This window comes from Amyelois transitella, chromosome 5 (genome assembly GCF_032362555.1).
Source record: "Amyelois transitella isolate CPQ chromosome 5, ilAmyTran1.1, whole genome shotgun sequence".
In the NCBI taxonomy this organism is placed as follows: Eukaryota; Metazoa; Arthropoda; class Insecta; order Lepidoptera; family Pyralidae; genus Amyelois; species Amyelois transitella.
In genome coordinates this window covers 8,241,917-8,261,014 of record NC_083508.1, presented here as the reverse complement: position 1 = coordinate 8,261,014, position 19,098 = coordinate 8,241,917, and the positions used below count along the sequence as shown (strand labels likewise).

At 33.1% G+C, this 19,098-nt stretch overlaps 3 protein-coding genes and 1 non-coding gene across 4 annotated transcripts in view; 3 read left to right on the top strand and 1 right to left on the bottom strand.

Moving 5' to 3' along the window:
- Positions 1 to 2,701, top strand: part of LOC106131769 (low-density lipoprotein receptor-related protein 2) — a 39,648-nt gene extending 36,947 nt beyond the window's left edge. The window contains exons 9-10 of the mRNA XM_060944321.1: positions 49 to 173; positions 1,061 to 2,701. Of these exons, the coding sequence (XP_060800304.1) occupies positions 49 to 173; positions 1,061 to 1,089 (154 nt within the window). The 3' untranslated portion in view covers positions 1,090 to 2,701. The remainder of the gene's footprint in view (positions 1 to 48; positions 174 to 1,060) is intronic.
- Positions 2,702 to 6,416: 3,715 nt separating this feature from the next.
- LOC106131770 (uncharacterized) lies at positions 6,417 to 10,714 on the top strand (the record flags this gene model as incomplete). The annotated part of the gene is made up of 5 exons (XR_009657584.1): positions 6,417 to 6,495; positions 7,602 to 7,746; positions 8,197 to 8,497; positions 8,588 to 9,710; positions 10,602 to 10,714. It is a non-coding gene; the product is annotated as an uncharacterized LOC106131770 (transcript).
- Positions 10,715 to 11,164: 450 nt separating this feature from the next.
- On the top strand, positions 11,165 to 16,138 carry LOC106131771 (uncharacterized). The gene is made up of 5 exons (XM_013330968.2): positions 11,165 to 11,272; positions 13,429 to 13,631; positions 13,781 to 14,051; positions 14,393 to 14,678; positions 14,948 to 16,138. The coding sequence occupies exons 2-5, from the start codon at positions 13,439 to 13,441 to the stop codon at positions 16,136 to 16,138; spliced, it is 1,941 nt and encodes a 646-aa protein (XP_013186422.2). The 5' UTR covers positions 11,165 to 11,272; positions 13,429 to 13,438.
- Positions 16,139 to 16,747: 609 nt separating this feature from the next.
- LOC106131790 (sugar transporter SWEET1) lies at positions 16,748 to 18,870 on the bottom strand. Its single transcript, XM_013330993.2, has 5 exons — positions 18,639 to 18,870; positions 18,465 to 18,542; positions 17,872 to 18,098; positions 17,152 to 17,327; positions 16,748 to 16,951 (listed from the first exon to the last, which is right to left on the bottom strand). The coding sequence occupies exons 1-5, from the start codon at positions 18,734 to 18,736 to the stop codon at positions 16,847 to 16,849; spliced, it is 684 nt and encodes a 227-aa protein (XP_013186447.1). The 5' UTR covers positions 18,737 to 18,870; the 3' UTR covers positions 16,748 to 16,846.
- Between the last annotated feature and the right edge of the window lie 228 nt (positions 18,871 to 19,098).

The window sequence follows — 19,098 nt, the reverse complement described above, 5'->3', positions numbered from 1 at the left end:
GCTTCTACCAGTACCTTTATGTCAGTGAAACGAATATTATTGACGTAGGTGGCGCGCAGCAGATTTCTGTCCATTGCGGTGCGGGAACGGCCGGTGTCGAAGCACCGCGGTGGCTTGCTCGGGCCGCGATGGTTGCGGCGACAATAGCGACGAGATCGCCTGCACTGTTTGTAGTAAGTACTACTAATATCTCTCTTATTATTGCATTCTATATGGGTTAAATTGGTAGGTATGTTATATAGAGCCACTGTTATAAGACTTAAAGCTGGTTGGAAGTGACTCCTTTAGATCGCAATCGGAAGAAACGAGAATGATTGTCATCAATACAATTGTATTATTTTATTATGTCATGGAAATTAACACCAACTGCAGTTAACATATTTTCCCCTTCATTGACTAGACAAAAATGGCGAATCGCAACAGTAACGAATTACGTATGCAATATAGCAAACGCCATAAAACCTCATAATGTCTTCTCGGTCACCATACCGGGACACCTGACCAAACATGTCGAATACATTTTCACATTTAAGTCGATTTGACACGATAGGAAATCCGTTATTTTAACAATGGACTTAAAGATTTATTTATTCCACATTCAAATGTTTTATTTACTTCTAACAGGTCAAACTACAAAAGCAGTTAGTATATTTTTCTAGTGGTACAATATGTATTATTTCGGAAAACAGCGACAGCGAAAAAAATATTCGGCCTTTTATTATGTACACAATACATGATACCTCCATAAGATAACAAATGACCAGGTAGATACTTAGAAAAATTCAAATACTACTTACGACGTGTAAGTATTTTAATTTTTTAAAGTATCTGATTATTAGTACCTGAGTATAAATTACTTTAACCAAATAATTAAAATTAAAATACGAATACTACAGACAACTTGTCCGTACTATATATATTTATATAATAACTAACTAATAAATAACTATATAAATTATAACACAGTTCAAAAATATAGTATTTTTTCCCGGTAGTTTAAATTTTTATGTGTTCGTATTATTCGTTAACCGTTCATTAATAATTTTCATGTTTTCAACAGGATGTCCAGCGCCAGCGCAGTTGCCTTGAAAACAGTGTCGATGAATGGATTGTTGAAACTATACAGAAATAAGCGTTCAGATCTCAGCGCTAATTTTACGCGGTTTCTTTTGACTTTGTTCAATATATGCAATGTCGATATAACCTTATTATGTTGCTCAATTTATAGGATTACACTGTCTCAGTAGGTTTTAGTAATTAAATTATTTATGTGACTTTCTTTAGCGACGATTTCATTTTGGTATAAAGACCCAAGTGCGAAATTTGTTACAATTAATTATCTTTGAAATATTAATTAAATCGGAATTCGACTTTGAGTGGAGATGAGTTTAAACGTAGGTAAAAGGATTTCTGATGCATATAGACGAAATTTTTTATTTGCACACACTGACGAAAAATGACATGGCTTTTGTATGAAGCCGAATGCATAAGAAATTTTGCTAGCTATTTTTTTCTTCTTCTATGGGCTTTATCCTTCACATTTTAGCGTCTTTTATAATGAACCGGAATATTAGTTTATTTCAATGGAACTATTTATGTAATCCTTTAACCACCTCATTCACTATTTTGTATGTAACTGCACAGTATTAAAACAAGTATTAAGCATTAAAAATCGCCTGATCAATTAACCTTTGTGAGCTCAACTTATAGCCTTCGTAATTTCCTACCTACCTATTTAATTTTGTAGAGATTTGAAACTTTAAAAACGAAAATAGGAGACAGTAATTTTTTTAATACACAATCGATTATTTCACAATCTCTGAATGAGCATAAGTTTCAATCGTGGCGTGGAGACAGTAGCGACTAGCGATACTTTTATATAAGTTTAATTATAAGAAACTGGCATATAAGATAATTTAAGAAACCCCTTGTAAATATAAGTATAGCGGCTGAATGAGAAAAATATTAAATAGTGCGATTAAATTATATTCTTCTCAACTACAGAAACAGTTGGAATGGCAGTATTCGAAAATATCATTAGGGTAAAATAAATCAAAATTACTTTTTTGATTACGTACCTACTGAATGGAATAATTACAATCTAAGTAAGTATATAAAAATATATAATTCATATAATTTTTCATGTTTTGCGAGTTTCAAAATAGGTATATTAACTTGAAAATAAAGAGTAGGGTAATTCACGAATGTTGACAAGGCAGACATGTCTTAGGTATCAAATCTTTATTGCAATCTTTTTGGTCAAACTTCAAAGGTAGTGTGAATAACCACACTGAACGGCCATAGCCCGGCGAAATAAGGCGTACGTCTCATCGAGCCTCTTTATCAAAATCGAAAAATAAATGGGGGAAGATAAAACAAGTTAATACAAATATTATGTCCTTATCTCATACGAGAATGACAAGAGACAATAGTCTCGAAGACACAATATCTCATCAAACTCCGTGATAGCCCCACTACTCCAATTAAGTGCTATGTAGACTGAAAACGTAGCAAAGCAACCCGTCTTTAGTTTTTGATTGTTGCATTCACATACTTAATTAAGAATATTGTTGAGTATCATGGAATGAACCAACTAAGTCTTGATATTGTTTTTTGTGTTAGATATAGTGAATTCAGAAATTTTTCTCAAGTTTCACAAGTAAGAATTTAAAATGTAAAAAGAAACGGAATATTTCATGTAATGTTTGTAATATAGTGTGTGTATGTGATAATTTATTTATTAAATTGATTTGGAATTTAAATTTGTTTTTGTTAAATTTAAATTGCTAATTTTTTTAGAAAGACGGTAATTCTACTCTTTCTAAAAAATTAAACATATCTTCAAGTTTTACCTTTACCAAACAGCTCCTGCTTTGGGCTATTCAAGAATGTACCGTACTTATATGGTGTCAAAAACAACTAAGCTAATCTAAATTTAATGCTAAATAAAATTAAAGAGAATTTAGGCAACCAGCCCCCACAATATGGCACGTGCGTTTTTTATAGCGCGAAATACTATCGCTGTTTCGCTTTTTATTGCGACATGAAACGGGACAGCGATTGATTTTCGCATGATAATAACGGCGTCGCACGAGCCATGTTACGGAGGCAGCCGAAACGCTTTGTGAAATCTTTAGACATGTAAAGAATTAGTTATGTTGTTTTTGCTTAAATCTGGAGTCTTTTAAGTTTGCTGCTTTTTGGCTAAGGATTTCATCGAATAACGATAAATAAACTTGCATACTTTAGATAAAAAGTTTTAAAAACTTTTAGAACCACGGTATAAACGATATAAACGTGTGGCGACATCTCTACACCACAAGTCACAACAGCCAATCACGCGACGGTATCAGTAAAAAAACAGCGAAAAGTCTTAATCAAGCAAGCAAAGATTTCACGGATTGGAACATATATACAACCTCCGACACAACAACGTCGGAGCCGCGGTTCCCCAGGTATAACACCTAGCCTAGCGGAAGATCTTCCCTTTGTGGCGGTAGAGTCCGAACTATCGCTCCCGCTACAAACGTAATAAACCTTATTTTATATAAGGTTTATTAACTGTCTTATACAGAATCATTGTGGAATATTCAATCAATCTAGATCTCTTGCATTTAATGGCAAAGTATTGATTGGTTCTAATTTTATGTACTCTACTTGATTTGATATAATCGTATTGAAACAGGTACAAATCAATTTCAGTGACCTCTACCGGAGATTCTACAAACTAAAAGCGTTTAAATGTGCTCTTCGGTGTTTTCCAAGCAGTCGTAGGCGTCGTAGCTAGTCGTAATAGACTCGATACCTGCTATATACTACGTATGAGTAAGTAAAGATGTCGTTAAATAAATATGAATTTGTTATTTTAAGCATTTTTACTATTTACTGTTTATAATCTCTTTACTCTTTTATGAGGCACACTCCATTACATAAAGATAATTGAGCGCTGAGGATATTTTTTTTTTTAAACAAAGCCTTACTGCCGTCTATTTTGATCACATAGTATTAATTGTGTATTGTTTGAATTATTCGCTTCAAAAAAAAGTATATCTTAGTATTTTCATGAACAAATGTATAATACATCCAAACTAATATTATTAAATAACCCAAGTATGTTTATTTGTATGTTTGTTTGTTACCTATTCAAGCGTTTTCTACTGTACCAATCTTCTTGAAATTTTCCGTATATATAATTGTCTGGAGACGGACAAAGGGTACCTTTCTTCCCGGTAGATGCTGCGAATTAATCGTCGATTTTTGTAGTTGGCGCTAAATTCGTTGCTGTTTGTAGCTGGCGCTAAATTCGCGCGGGTGAAGCATCGGGTAAAAGCTAGTAATTACTTATACAATTTTTATCAGAAAAGGCTTTTCCTGCTTTGGGATTCTTATAGGCAATTTGCTAGCAACTGACCTTATCTGAATGTCAATGCAGCTGAGTCTGACTCTACCCTTCGAGCCTTTTTGGATCTGTCTACCCCGTAAGGAAAAAATACGTTATAAATGTTTATGTGTGTATATATCAAGCGATTATTCTATAGGTAGGTACATAGTAAAGATAAAAATAATCATTTCGGTCGTTTCCCAACGGGAAGTAAGGCCTAATTCCAAATTATGATAAGTAGGTATAATAGATATATATATGCCGTGTGGTTCCCGGCACCAATACAAAAAATAATAGGACCACTCCATCTCTCCCCCATGGATGTCGTAAAAGGCGACTAAGGGTGGGCTTACAAAATTGGGATTCACTTTTAGGCGATGGGCTAACAACCTGTCACTATTTGGATCTCAATTCTATCATCAAGCCAAGTAGCTGAGCGTGCGTCAAGTGGCCGATCGGTCTTTTCAATACAGTTGGCTCTGTCTAGATATAGACGTAACCATATGTATGTATGTAGGTATAATATAATATTACCTACTTGACATAGAAAGGAAGCTTTTTTTCGGGCTCTTCACACAAAAATAAATGAATTACGACAAAATGCCACTTAAATGATTTCTAAGTAAGTATAAGTAACAGCTGAACGTGGCCTGTCAGTTTTTCAAGACTGTCTAGCCCCCGCAAGAGATAAAGACGTGATTATATGAATTAATGAATAAATATAAGTAAATAGCTTCACTTGCGAGTTCATAATAACTTAATTTACTTACTTACTTTAATAGGTGCATACTTCAATAAATTAATCCCAAAACAAATTACCACTTATTGTATTAGTATTGTAGGCACCGATGAACAAGAAAGATATTGTAAGCATCACATGAGATACGTAGATAACTACTATATTTACATAAGTGTGCAAAGTAAGTAATTGAATTGGAGGCTAAATAAGTAAACATAAGGCAAAGAAACCTTCAGTTTTTATTTTTATACAGGTGTAAATAATGTGTGCAATAAATTTAGACCAAAAAATACAGAAAATTGTTCAATACATATATTATATTATAATATATATTACTAGCTGTCCCGGCAAACGTTGTTTTGACATATAAATAATTTTAAAAGTTAAGGGATATGAAAAATAGATCTTAGCCGATTCTCAGACCTACTCAATATGCTGACGAAATTTCATGAGAATCGGTCAAGCCGTTTCGGAAGAGTACGGAGACAAACATTGTGACACGAGAATTTTATATATAAGATATAAGATATAGTGGGCATAGAATTGTCCCATTAGTACCTACAACTCGGTCGTCAGTCGGTCGTATGGTCGTCAAATAATTGTCATGATCACCACTATTAATTAGGTTTTATTGCAAATTTATTATAATTATAAATTTATGATTGTTTATGACAATTTGATGTTCATTATTCGCACTTCTTTCGTTTGATCCAAAATTTAACTGATAGATAATTTATACTGATACCGAAGCCTGATACTGAAAAATACTTTTAGTATTAAATCTGCCTTTTGTAGTAGGTATACAATTTTATTTTGTTTAATATAAAATAAATAAATATAGCATAATACAAAGTTATTAATAACTTATTGATCATAGACCAAGAAGTGGCGTATCAAATTAGCGACCTTGCTAACAGGCCCTATGTTTCAATGCCGGAGGAATCGTGACTGTACTCACCACATATCATCATTATGGTATCCGCTAACTACAACACATTTAAACTTTTTATTTAGAGTTAAATCATCAACATATTGTTTCCTTAATGACTCATTAAGATTCATATTGAGATAATACTTTTTGCATTTTGAAGCTTTTACAACGCAGTTCATGAAAGAGCTAACTTGAAATTCTTAGTTTTCTTAGGCTAAATAATACCAGGTTCGTGAAATGATTTCCCATGAAATTTTACGTAGGTACTTTTATTTAAAATATAAATCGAATTTGGATGAATTTTGGTAAAGGACGCTCATGACATCGATATACCCAACTCTAATCACTTACTGTGATAACTACTTACGAACATATCGCTACCTTCAATAATCTTAATATATTATATCGAATACTAGTTAATATTCAATCAAATACTTATAGAAGGTATGGAAACTAGTAACAACGATTGTCAACGATACATTTCATTGGCAAAGTATACATTACAGATGTAATTAATATTGCTAATGTTATGGGAAACTAACTCAACGATATATCTACCCAGGCCAATGAAAAAAACTTTTTTAGAAATTAAACTGTAGAAATAGACTGAACTTGGTTCCATCTCTGAACAATAGCCCCCATCCTATAAAATGAGGAAACTCGTGAGGAACTATGTGGCACGCATGAGGTAACAAACCAACATCTTTCAATTATTATCCGTAACTGATCAATGATCCGAAACAAACAGATCATGTTTCAATAAATTGTTTATTTATTTATACATTTTAAGAAAACAAAATATTTCGTCAATATTATTGCATTCATTATCTCAAAATACAGTACATACATTGCAACATTTGAAACAGAAAGTAAAATGTTTTTACGAACAGTCTTTAAGTGTTTTTTATCAGTGTTAAAGTAAGTACCTACTTATATCGTTTTTGTCCCAATAAATATCTGACAGTGGTATTCTTGTAACCCTAGAGGTAATTTTCCCTTGGCATTTGATGAATACGAGTAATATAATAAGGTCAATACCGATAAATTGAACTCACTTTTTTGTGTAAGTTGGATATGTACCTATAATTACCTATAAACGTGTAACTACCATGAATTAATAGAAATCGTGTTCTCTTCAAGGACATAACTTAAGAAGTAACTTGTTGGTAAAGTACAAGTCGGTACAATGCACAATTATTTTTAGAGATAACCAAAGCATATAAGTGTGTGCAGATCAATTTAAGCCCGCTTAAATACATTGAAAAGTATTTTGAATCATCACTATGAGATATTTCTAGTCAGTTTTGGACTTTCACTCAGGAAAATAGCAAGATTTTCATATTTTTAAAATTTACAACAGTATAATCGTGCCAATTGCAATTTTCCTTTCTATCTAATATGAACATATTTTTGTTAAAGGTTACGAAAATGTAGAAGAAAAACATCACTTAAAATAATCTTAACGTCTATAGGGATTATTTTAGCAATTTCATGTCTGACTTTATTATTTTTGTATTACTGGCATAAGAAAACAATCGATAACCATGAAGATATACCTTTTTCAACAAAAGTTAAAATTAAACCTGTACGAAACAGTACAAGGAGTAAAAGGATAATCATTGTCAAGCCGATGAAGCATGTCCCGTTAAATGATATATACCCTGATAATACTGATGAAGACGTAGATTCATTTGAGTTTGTTAGAAAGCCTAGTAAGTTTATTTATTTTCGATAAACATCGTAACATAAAAACGTGGGTACTTTAATAAATAATAGCTATGCGTGTCACCAATCTAGGACATTTTTTTTTATATTTTTCAGCACCTATGATCGATACCAATGGATGCAAGATTCCCATTGCCTTGGTTCCATACAACAGAACAAAACAAAAGTTATCATGCGGTCAGCGCGCAGTGTATTTAAAAAAAATCGATGAAAATAAAATACAGGCAACCATCAAACTTCGTACCATGAAAAAATATTTAAGGATAAATGGAACTTTTCATTGTTGTTATAAGTTTTTTAGTAATTTGATAAAATTAAAGGACGGAAGTAGAAAATCGACGTAAGTTGGAAACAAAATTCTTTAGTTAAATTGACATTATGTTAAAAGAACAATAAATTAAAAATTACCTTTATTTTCAGTTATACCAAATGTAAACCGTTGAACGAAAACGAACAAATTTTGCTTAGATCGGAATTCGTCACTGTAAAATGTTTTCAACACGACGCGACTACGACTTATGTTATATATAAAGATGCGTATATATTTGTCAAGAAGAAAAATGTAACTTCACACCCGATCGTCAATAACTGCAAAGAGAGATATAATGTTCTAGTTATTGGAATGGACTCGCTCTCCCTTTCACGATTCGAACAAACCATGCCACGAACTACAAAGTTTTTTAAAGATAATTATTGGCTAGGATACCGCGCTTTTAACAAGGTACCTAATTGATTTTCAAGACGGGTAACAATTACTTTCATACTTACACAATTTAAGCATTCAAACAAACTAATTATCTTATTTTTACAGATCGAGGTAGACGCTTTTCCTAATTTAATAGCCACTCTTACTGGGCTAGATATGACAGGTTTCTCTGAAAAATGTGGGCAAGATATGATGAAGTGCAACAAGCAATTTATATGGAGTAAATTCAAAGAAATTGGTTACGTGACAGCCTACGCAGAAGACTACATATCCTTACCAGAAATGTTTAATAACGGCTATGAATTTCCCAAAAATCCAACTGATCATTATCCGAGAGCTTTATTTGTAAATGAAGAGCACATTGTAAACCACTCATTGGTGTGCACTGGACGACAAAGTTCAGGACACCAGTTACTAAATTACGCGTTAGATTTTGCTCTTACTTACAGAAGTGATTCTTTCTTTGGTCTTTTCTGGATACACTCTTTCAGCCATAACCTTAAAAGTCCCTTAATCGAAGTTGATAAACATGTTGAGAACTTTTTCAATCAATTGAGTTATACGGGCGTGTCAAGAAACACCTTTATCATATTGATGAGTGCTCACGGGATACTCGTGGGCGACTCTCGGTTAAACCCAGATTCCTTTTATGATGAGCGAATGCCAGCCCTTTTCTTATTACCTGCATCGACATTCAAAAACGTTTACCTCGATATGTTCAAATCTTTGGTAATTAATCAGGGTAGATTAATTACTCCTTTTGATCTTCATAAAACTTTAATGACGATCAAACAGCTATCAAGTTGTAGTAATTCCACAGTCATTTCTGGAACTTGCACAAAGTGTCAGAGCTTAACTGAAACAATGGACAACAATCGAACTTGTAATGATGCAGCGATTCATGAAAAATGGTGTACTTGTCGTAAGATGTATCCCATTGATACGCATAACGATTTCGGCGTGAAGAGCGTTTTGCACGTCGTCTCGTACTTGCAATCTATCATAAAATCTATAAAGACTCGACAATGTTGGTCGTGCTCCAGGCTATCTTTGAAGAAGATCATAAGGATGCATTTTTACTACGATCAAACTAAAATTAATTTGTTTTATGTGGTTGCATTTTCTATGACACCTGGCGATATTATTTATGAGGCGACTGTAGCGCAGAAAAAATCTGAATTTCATGTGGTGGATCCCGTCAGCCTTCTATCTGATATAAAACATATCGGTAATTGTACAAAATATCAATATACTCGACCGTATTGTTTGTGTGACAAAAGACCGAACTGTTAAATGATTGCATTTCTGCGTAGAAGCTACTGTTATTCATAATAGAGGCATTTGATTATTTACACATTATTTATTAAATTGTTTAACTTTATCACCCTACCTATATTAAACCAATATTGGATCTTGATTACACATCCAGTTGCCTGAAAGTACCTACAGGTTTTCTCACAATGTTGCCCCTCACCATAATAGCCATTGTTGCATGACCGCGGTAGAATTACCTACATATGGTCACGTCTATATCCCTTGTGGACTAGACAGAGCCAACAGTCTTGAAAAGACTGAATGGCCACGTGCAGCTATTTGGCATAATGATAAAATTGAGATTCAAATAGTGATAGATTGCTAGCCCATCGCCTAAAAAAGAATCCCAAGTTTGTAAGCCTATCCCTTAGTCGCCTTTTACGACATACATGGGAAAGAGATGGAGTGATCCTATTCTTTTTTGTATTGGTGCCGGGAACCACACGGCACTAAGAAGTAGAATTACAACTTGTGTTTTTATTTGGGCATTACATCGCCACCCCATATTATATCTTCACTTATCATCATATTGAATATTAATATGATGATAAGAATAGGATTCTAATACCCGCGTTATAATAACTCCATGTTTTCGTGTAACTACTTAAATGAAAGCATCAATTTCGGACATGAATACTCAGACTTACCAGTTGTATCCACGATCTTATGACTGATGCAGAATGGAGAACATTTCCTAAGAGCTATTAATGCAAAGTTTATTTTTAATGCAATAAGTTCGATTTCTTAGAACTTTACCTGCTATGCGCACAAAATTAACAAGAACAAAATTCAAAACTTTTGAAAGGTAAAGCCCCGATGATGACTGGCTTCTACATAACCTTGGCAAATTTAAATGGCGTTATCTTGTCTCGACGCCAGAAAAAGATGTTCTCAGCAGTAAGTTTCCCTCAGTCCTGACTGTACTTGAAGGTATGTATGATATGACTGATGCTTACTGGAAGCACGTCATGTCTTTAGGTCACCTACATCAGGGATTCCTCACAGTCATCTTCTATTATTTTACACTATGGCAAAAATCTGTGAATATTTTGCAAAAAAATATTAGATTAAAAAAAAATTATTTATCATTATCTTTAAAAGTTATTTACCTCTTAAATTTTAATGGTATCAATTACGCATGCAAAAATGATATTTGTGTTCTGTCTGTATGCTTAATATTAATGTGGCTCTGTCATCCGTAATATTATAAAGACGTGACGTGACCCATGCCCGTAATAGCAGTCATCATGTTACCATTCTCAACAATTCAATTTATAAACAAACCAACCCAGTGGCCGTAGAACATTGAATCGTGACGGACGGACGAACTCGATGATTTATTGATGTTTGTAGAGTGACCAAAAATAATGTGTTCAAATAGGTACTTCCTTAATGCAAATTTCTAAATGTCATATTATTTGTGAGGTAACTAAAATAGCTAAATAATTGAATTACCTATATTTGGACCTCATATTGGTGAGTATACTATAATATATACCTAATACTAAGTATAACTTTTATCCCATTCATCATCTCTAGAGTAAATAATAGACTGATTTTTTTTATTTTCGATACCTTTATATTTTAGCAATATACAGTTCTAAAAAAAGTTCCGATCAAATGAAATCAAGAAGTTTGAAATATTGAAGTGTATGCAATGCGCTGTCGATAATTGATAAATAAATTTTCATAGTAAGTATAAAAAAATTGATATAAATACCAAAATGAAAAAAAAAAATAAAACAACTATTTTTTCTCCACGTAAAATTACCAGTATTTATTATGTATCATAGCACAGGTTAAGTTTTTAAACTCTTTACTCAATACTACTTCCTTAATTCTTTTTTAAACAATAGAGCCTGCATTATGACTGCTTGTCGCTCCATCAAGCAAGGAATCTCTAAGTTAACACTTCATGCCAGGAAACGATTGCTAAAACCTACACTTTAGGAAGGCACATGTTATAAACAGACATCGCTATCTAGAACTGCCAACTATTTGTCAACAGTATGGATGGATGCGGAAATGGGTTATCATTATTGTATTCAAACTTGGCCATCTGGATTCAGAATTCGTATAGAATTATCCTATTAGCGCGAGTACATATTTAAAGATTCTGTAAAAGACACTAGAAAGAGAAAAATTTTTGCTCAATAAATTAAGAAAACTATTTTGAATTTTAATTAAAAGACTGCCATTCTTAATTACATTTCTCAACTTAGAAAAACAATTGTACTCATAACTTCGAAAACAAATAAGTCTATCCATCTAGGATAGTTCGCAAGAATTTACGTCGACAAGAAACGCCTTGTAGAACACGACGATATTAAGAAATGAACTTGTTAAACGATTCTCTATTTCAACAGAAATTGGATATTCAATTTTTAAGTACTACTAATAATAGTTATAAGAAAGGATTTTTAAGAACTGAGAAACGAGTGCTACCTACATAATGCCTGGTGTCTGCGCAAAGGAATAGGAAGCTAATTTAATTTTGAAGACAAATTAGATATATATAAAAGTAGTAAATTTCCCAGACAGAAAATGAAACGAATAGTTATACAGGAGGCAATCAAGTTTAAGGAAATTTTCAATGAGTTTCTGAAGTGAATAAGTGCGTAATAACCAGACTTATCTCGACAATTTTATTACTCCAGCTAAGAGTATCAATCAACACTCCAAGACACTTAACCGCATTTTTATATTACTTACTTACGAATATCATGTCACGAAATTTTCATAGAATATTTTATTGAACAGGCTTAGTATTTAATCTTACGATGTTTACAGTTTTCAATTAAGGGTTAAAGTATTGTTGGTTCTAGCGAAATAGAATGAATAAATGAAATCTTAATTTTCAATTTAAAAAAGAGTAAAAGGAAAATGCTTGATGGAGGCTTTTTTTTTAAATACTCCCTCTATAATGTTTGAAGCATGCAAGTGCTGTTTATTTCATAGTCAAAATAAAAGAAAAATAAAGGTCACATAAAATTGCACAATTGTTTTAGTGATACATTATATATGGCCCGATAAAAAGGCTAACTTGTTAACAAATCTTTTTGACGCAACCCGCTAATGAAAATAAAATTACGTTACTTTGTTGTATGGACAACGGACACGCGTGAAAAGACATGTGAAACTGCTAAAATTAAATGCACTAACATTTTACACATACGAGTAAAGCTATGTACCTTCAGTACAATTGTGACCTATGTGAGTGACCCCCTGGCCCCGAGGTATTGTCGATGAGGGGGCAACTGGGATCACTCAAAAATGACGGAGAGATATAATAATGTCACTCATAAAATTCATTATGGCCTCGAACAACAGTTTGGAAGTTACAACGTACTGGACAGACAGTCAAAATCCCAAATTATTTTGTTTCTCTTAACTCATCTTTAATCGCCACTATTAGTTTTTTTGGCAAATATGTAGTTAATACACTGTCTCGTAAAATACTTTTCGCTTGTGGTAAATTAGCAGATTGTAAATTTTCCTTGCGGCAATTACTTAATTTTAATAGTTTAAAAAGTTAGTAATAGATAATACCACTTATTTTTATCAGATTATACAGCCAGTAAAACGCTTCCATAAGTTTTATTTTTACCTTTAATATTTTTAAATGATTTCAGGTCAAACACAATGAGTAATCTAAGCGAAAACAAAACCTTTCCTCAGGTGATGCGTCGCTCAAAAAGTCTCACAACAGCAGTACTAGCTCTTTGGGTCGTTTTCTCATTATTTTATTATAACATCCTGAATCTTTTACCCCAGTTTAAATTAAGTGTTCTTGAAAACAGACCTTTCTATAAAGTTTACAAGGATAATTTTAATGGTAAGCCTGCTTAGGTATATTTTTTTTGTTTTTTCGTGAGGGATTTGTTTGATATTGGTGTTGTCTAGTGTTGCTTATGAATGATGAAATAATAAGTCTGAATCAAAAAAGAATGATTTAAAACTATTGTTTTGTTTTTTAATTGAAAGAGACTGGCGATTTCTTGCTGAATACGACAGGCTGTGTGATACCCAATTATATGCGGAGAATGAATTTCAAGAAACCAGCAAGATCCATCTACTCGAATTGTGGAAAAAGAGGGATATTTGTCAACGCTTTATCTGATGATGAAATAGTTTTCGAAATTCGTGATGATATTCTCAGCAAGTACAGGAAGGACAAAAACCCTTATAAATGTTGTTACGAATTTGTAAGCCGCCCAAAATCAAGCACTCCTGGAACTAACGACAGGAAAGTTGAGTAAGTTAAAAGTACCGCTACTCGATATGTATTATAAAACTAAAAACATGTTCTAACTTTAATAAAAAACACGAATGGAATAGAATAGAATAGATTTATTTTAATTTCTTTCTATTTCATATTGACGTCACATCACTTAAATCTAATTATAACTACTACCACTTCCAAAGCGCATGTGTAGAAGAAGCGGCGGAACAAACTACACTACAGCATTTTCATCGGACGTCAATTTATTTATTTTATCACAGACCTATCAAACTTGGTTTATATCGTCACCTTTGCTTGCAGTTTACTCCCTATCAATTCTTTATGTATTTTTCAAGAAACCATTATCGTTCCAGGCTCTCCAAATGTGAACCATTTCAGAACGGCACAACAACGAAACTAATTCAAGAGATTATAAGCGTGAAATGTAGTTCAAATAAATACAAAAGTACTTTTTATGAAGATTCCTACATATTGATGAAGAAAATCCGAAAAAAGGAACCCAATGAGCTGGCAGAAATGTGGAATGTTTTAATACTGGGCATGGATACGATGTCTCGAGCAAGGGCACGGCACACTATGCCGCTAACAATGCAATATTTCAAGGAGAGTGGTTGGCTGGACTATAAGGCCTATCAAAAGGTAGTAAAATATTATAACTAAGTACCTATGTACATAAATACCATATCATTACCTTATGAATTTAAACTTCCTAATGTTCAATCCGTTTTCTTTTGTTAATAAAATTCCTCATCATCATCCTCCTGGAGTCGGAACCTCTCTGGAGAGGCCAGGGTAAACCATTGTTGGAGATTCTGGAGTGTGTAAGTTACGTTTTTGCCTGAAGCGAACTGACCTTGCACCTAACAGGCAAGCCATGGTTACTTATCGTTGACGCAATTTCGTTCCAGGTAGGCGAAAACACATATCCTAATTTGATGGCTATGTTATCAGGAGATGCCAAACTTTACTGTAAATCAAGCATGGATACCTGTAATGATCGCCTAATTTGGTCAAAATATTCAAAATCTGGATATGTTACTGCATATGGCGAAGATTTTTTATATCTTCCTGATACTTTCAGGAACTATGGGGGATTTGAAATTCCCCCTACAGATCACTACATGCGACCTTTATTTCTGCTTGGAGAAAAAAATAAAGGGAACATAGTATGCTTGCGACGGAAACCCTCAGCAGTACATATGTTAGACTATGCAAGCCAACTAGCTAAAACCTATAAAAATGGAAGCTTCTTTGGATTATTCTGGATAAATTCGTATAGTCACAACCAAATCAACGATCCCGAACTTTTTGATGAATACGTGTCCACGTTCTTAAGATCATTACACAAAAGTAAAACCTTTATATTTTTTATGAGTGATCACGGTATAAGGTTTGGTGAGACGCGGTTCAGCGTAGAATCTTTCTACGAAGAGAGGCTCCCCATGCTTTACATCTGGGTTCCTCACAAATTCAGAGAACAACATCCTAATGAGTTCTACAATTTGCAAGTAAATCAAAATCGTTTAACTATCACTTACGACCTACATGAAACGCTGTGGGGAATATTAAAGAAATCTGATAATACGGTTAATGTTAAGAAATCAACAGTGTGTCCGCAATGTACGAGTCTATTTGACGAGAAGTCCTTAAATAGAACTTGCACGGAAGCTGTTATAGACGAAAAGTGGTGCACTTGTCGCAAATTGGCGCCTGTTGTTAAGAACACAACGGCAGCGCAAAACATCGTCGCCACGGCTTTGTCGGCTCTGAGAAATTTCTCAAGCACAATAAAAACCAAAAAATGTACAAGATGCAAACAAATGTCGGTCAAAACTGTTTTAAGAATACATTCATACTACAATGAAGAACATAATAAAACCCATTATTTACTGGCATTCCTGGCGACTCCCGGACACGTCGCCTATGAAGTTATCGTGGATGAGGAGGTGGCGGGATATAACGTATCAACCCCCTTTTCGACCATTACCGCTTATAACACAAAAGGTGTATGTGTAATTAACAAAGCACATCAAGGGTATTGTATTTGTGAAGATATTCCCAAATGTCAAACTTACCAAAAAAATAAAATTAATAGATAGTAAGAAAAAAAATGAAAACCTAAATAAGTAGTCAACATTAATTGTGATATTAGCTAGTAAGATTTACATTTTATGGTAATAAAAAATAAATAATATGAGATTAGATTATTTTAATTTTTTTTTTTTCTTGTGGCAGTGGAAACAGCCATAAAGCCGTGATAGTGACAGAGACATGCGCCGTGTGGCACAAACTATCTCTTTCTTAAAAGGCGACTGCGGAAGTAGTCCAACTCATCTAGTACAAGCTTCCTAGCCACTCTAGTAGCAAAGAAAAAACATAGTGTGTGCAATTTTCTTCACTTCCTGGGCAGATGGTAAAAGTCAATAAAGGGAAAGGCTAATAAACATGGAATTCTTTCAGGCGACGGGGCTTGCAACCTATCACTATCTGAATCTTTTTTTGAAACTGTTGGCTCTGTCTGCCCGTAAGGAACGTGATCTATGTATGTAAAGTATAGGTATACAAAATCCAATTCAAAATAGGTACTACACTGTGATGAGTAAGTGAGACTTCGTGGATTAACAAACAACTGATTAAGGGCAAAAAAAGTAGATATTTTAAAAAATGCATAATTTAAAAATTCGTTTATTTTCAAGTTTATTCATCTATGAAAATTCACATTGTAAAAATAAATTAATATACTATATTAAATACTATCTATGGTGTTAAATAACGAGATTCAAATTAAATAGCAATAAGCTAACAAATTAAGCAATAATACTTTTAATACTTGGCGATGATGGTACTCTTGGATAAAAAAGAAAGAGTGACAGTTGCAAAATGGCCAAGACAGCTCCAATGGCATTTGGTAACTGAAAAAAGAAAACACTGTTATTTATTATATTACCCGGCAAAAAGAGGCATGTAAATGCAGTATCCTGTAAACCTGTTTATTTATAGTAAATTATTGAACAAGGGAATCAGACCTCTTGTTAAATTATATTTCGCCATATGGTAAAAAAAATAAAACTACTTAGTAACTAAGGTGACTTAAAATGTTTTTGTTGCTTACTGTTAAATATGGATCCACTATTAACAAGCCATAAATGCACCATAATAAAGATACAAAAAAAGACATTAAAATCATTGGAAATGGCAAACATTCAGTGCTTTTCACTTTCATAACATAAAACAGTTTATTCATAGGTGACACAATGGTCAGCAATGTTAGAGAGCAAGCCAGGAGACCTGAAATAAGAAAACACTGGATGACCCCCAAGCTGAATATTATTCAAATATATTTTAAAGTTCAAATAAATAATGTTTTGAGATAATCATTACTTATTTGAGCATTCCTAACTACTTTCAATCTTCTCATACATTGTGAATTGTCTTTTTGGCTATTTCGTTTTTGCAACCATAACAGCATGGTAGCTTGCACCAGATTAATGTTCTTATTATTTACATACATACATATGGTCACGTCTATATCCCTTGCGGGATAGACAGTGCCAATAGCCTTGAAAAGACTGAATGGCCACATTCAGCTATTTGGCTTAATGATAGAAGTGAGATAATATGCAAATAGTGACAGGTTCCTAGCCCATTGCCTAAAAAATAATCCCAAGTTTGTAAGCCTATCCCTTAATCGCCTTTTACGACATCCATGGGAAAGACATGGAGTGGTCCTATTCTTCTTTGTATTGGTGCTGGGAACCACACGACACTATTACTATTATATATTTATTATTTATAATATTAGAAATAAATCAATACCATATGATGCACTTACCTAATCTTTGAATTAGCTTATCAGTGTTTATTTCTGAAGACACATAATGAGTCATCAATATAAGTATTCCACCAATTAATCCGATTTGCTTAATCAATGATGATTTATTTAATGTGTAAATGTAAAATATGATAGTATATGATGTCATTAATATAATACCAATTGTATTGACCAGTGTGATAGTGTCATCATTTATAGTTAAACCATACAACAGCCATAATCCACAGCTAGAAAACATAAATGATGTAAGTTATTTTGCAATATTCATAATCTAGAAAGTACAGATCTCCTCATGTTTCCCTCACTTTAAGTGAATAGTGAATACTTATAAAATTAAAATACAAAACAAAACTCTAAAAAGGCCTGGCCATCTGGCCACATGATGTTGTAATGAGGGAACTTTGAAACATATGTCAGTAATAACCACAGCAATGGGATACTTTTCTCTACTAATTTCAAGGCTTCTGGAACTAATGGAGCTGACAAAGGCTGTTTTACCCAGAAAACATTGAATACCTGCCTATGAGCTTTATATTTTTTTTATTACTAACCTATATAAGTACGACAAATGAAAAAGTAGATACACAGGTTACCTCAGCATACCACATAAAAATGGCAGTGGTGATGATTCGCCAGTAGTTTGATTCTTAACATATTGCTTGCATACTAATCTGGAAAAAATACATAATATATAATTTGGTCAATTAAATTAATAATTATGCATACGGAATAGGAATCTCGGCTTCGCTTTTTGTAATTTTACTTACGTTCCAGATAAAAACTGCAAAACTGTAGTTATCACAGCTAAAATACTAACACACCGAATACCAGCATAAATATCTGGCATACCCGGTACCGGTTTCATTATAACATAAAATTAAATATGTTATTATTTACATCCAAATGTGTGATTTAATTTCTTTTAGCTTTTTGTTTCATTCAAACTTTGTTTTGTTTAATTTATAGGTAAGTCTTTTTTGTTTACCTTGCTAGCCGACAACTGACGGACAAGTGTGTATTCTACATAAGTTTTTTGACATTGACAAATTGTTGTTAAGTTGACAATGTTGACATTAGACCCGTTACACACATAGCTAAAATATATACACAGACGTATATTAATTATATTACAAAAAAAAGATTAGCTTCAGTCAAAAACAAAATAAATGAACAGAAAGATATACTAAAACCCGTATAACCATGAAGCTCGTCATGCACGTAGATATA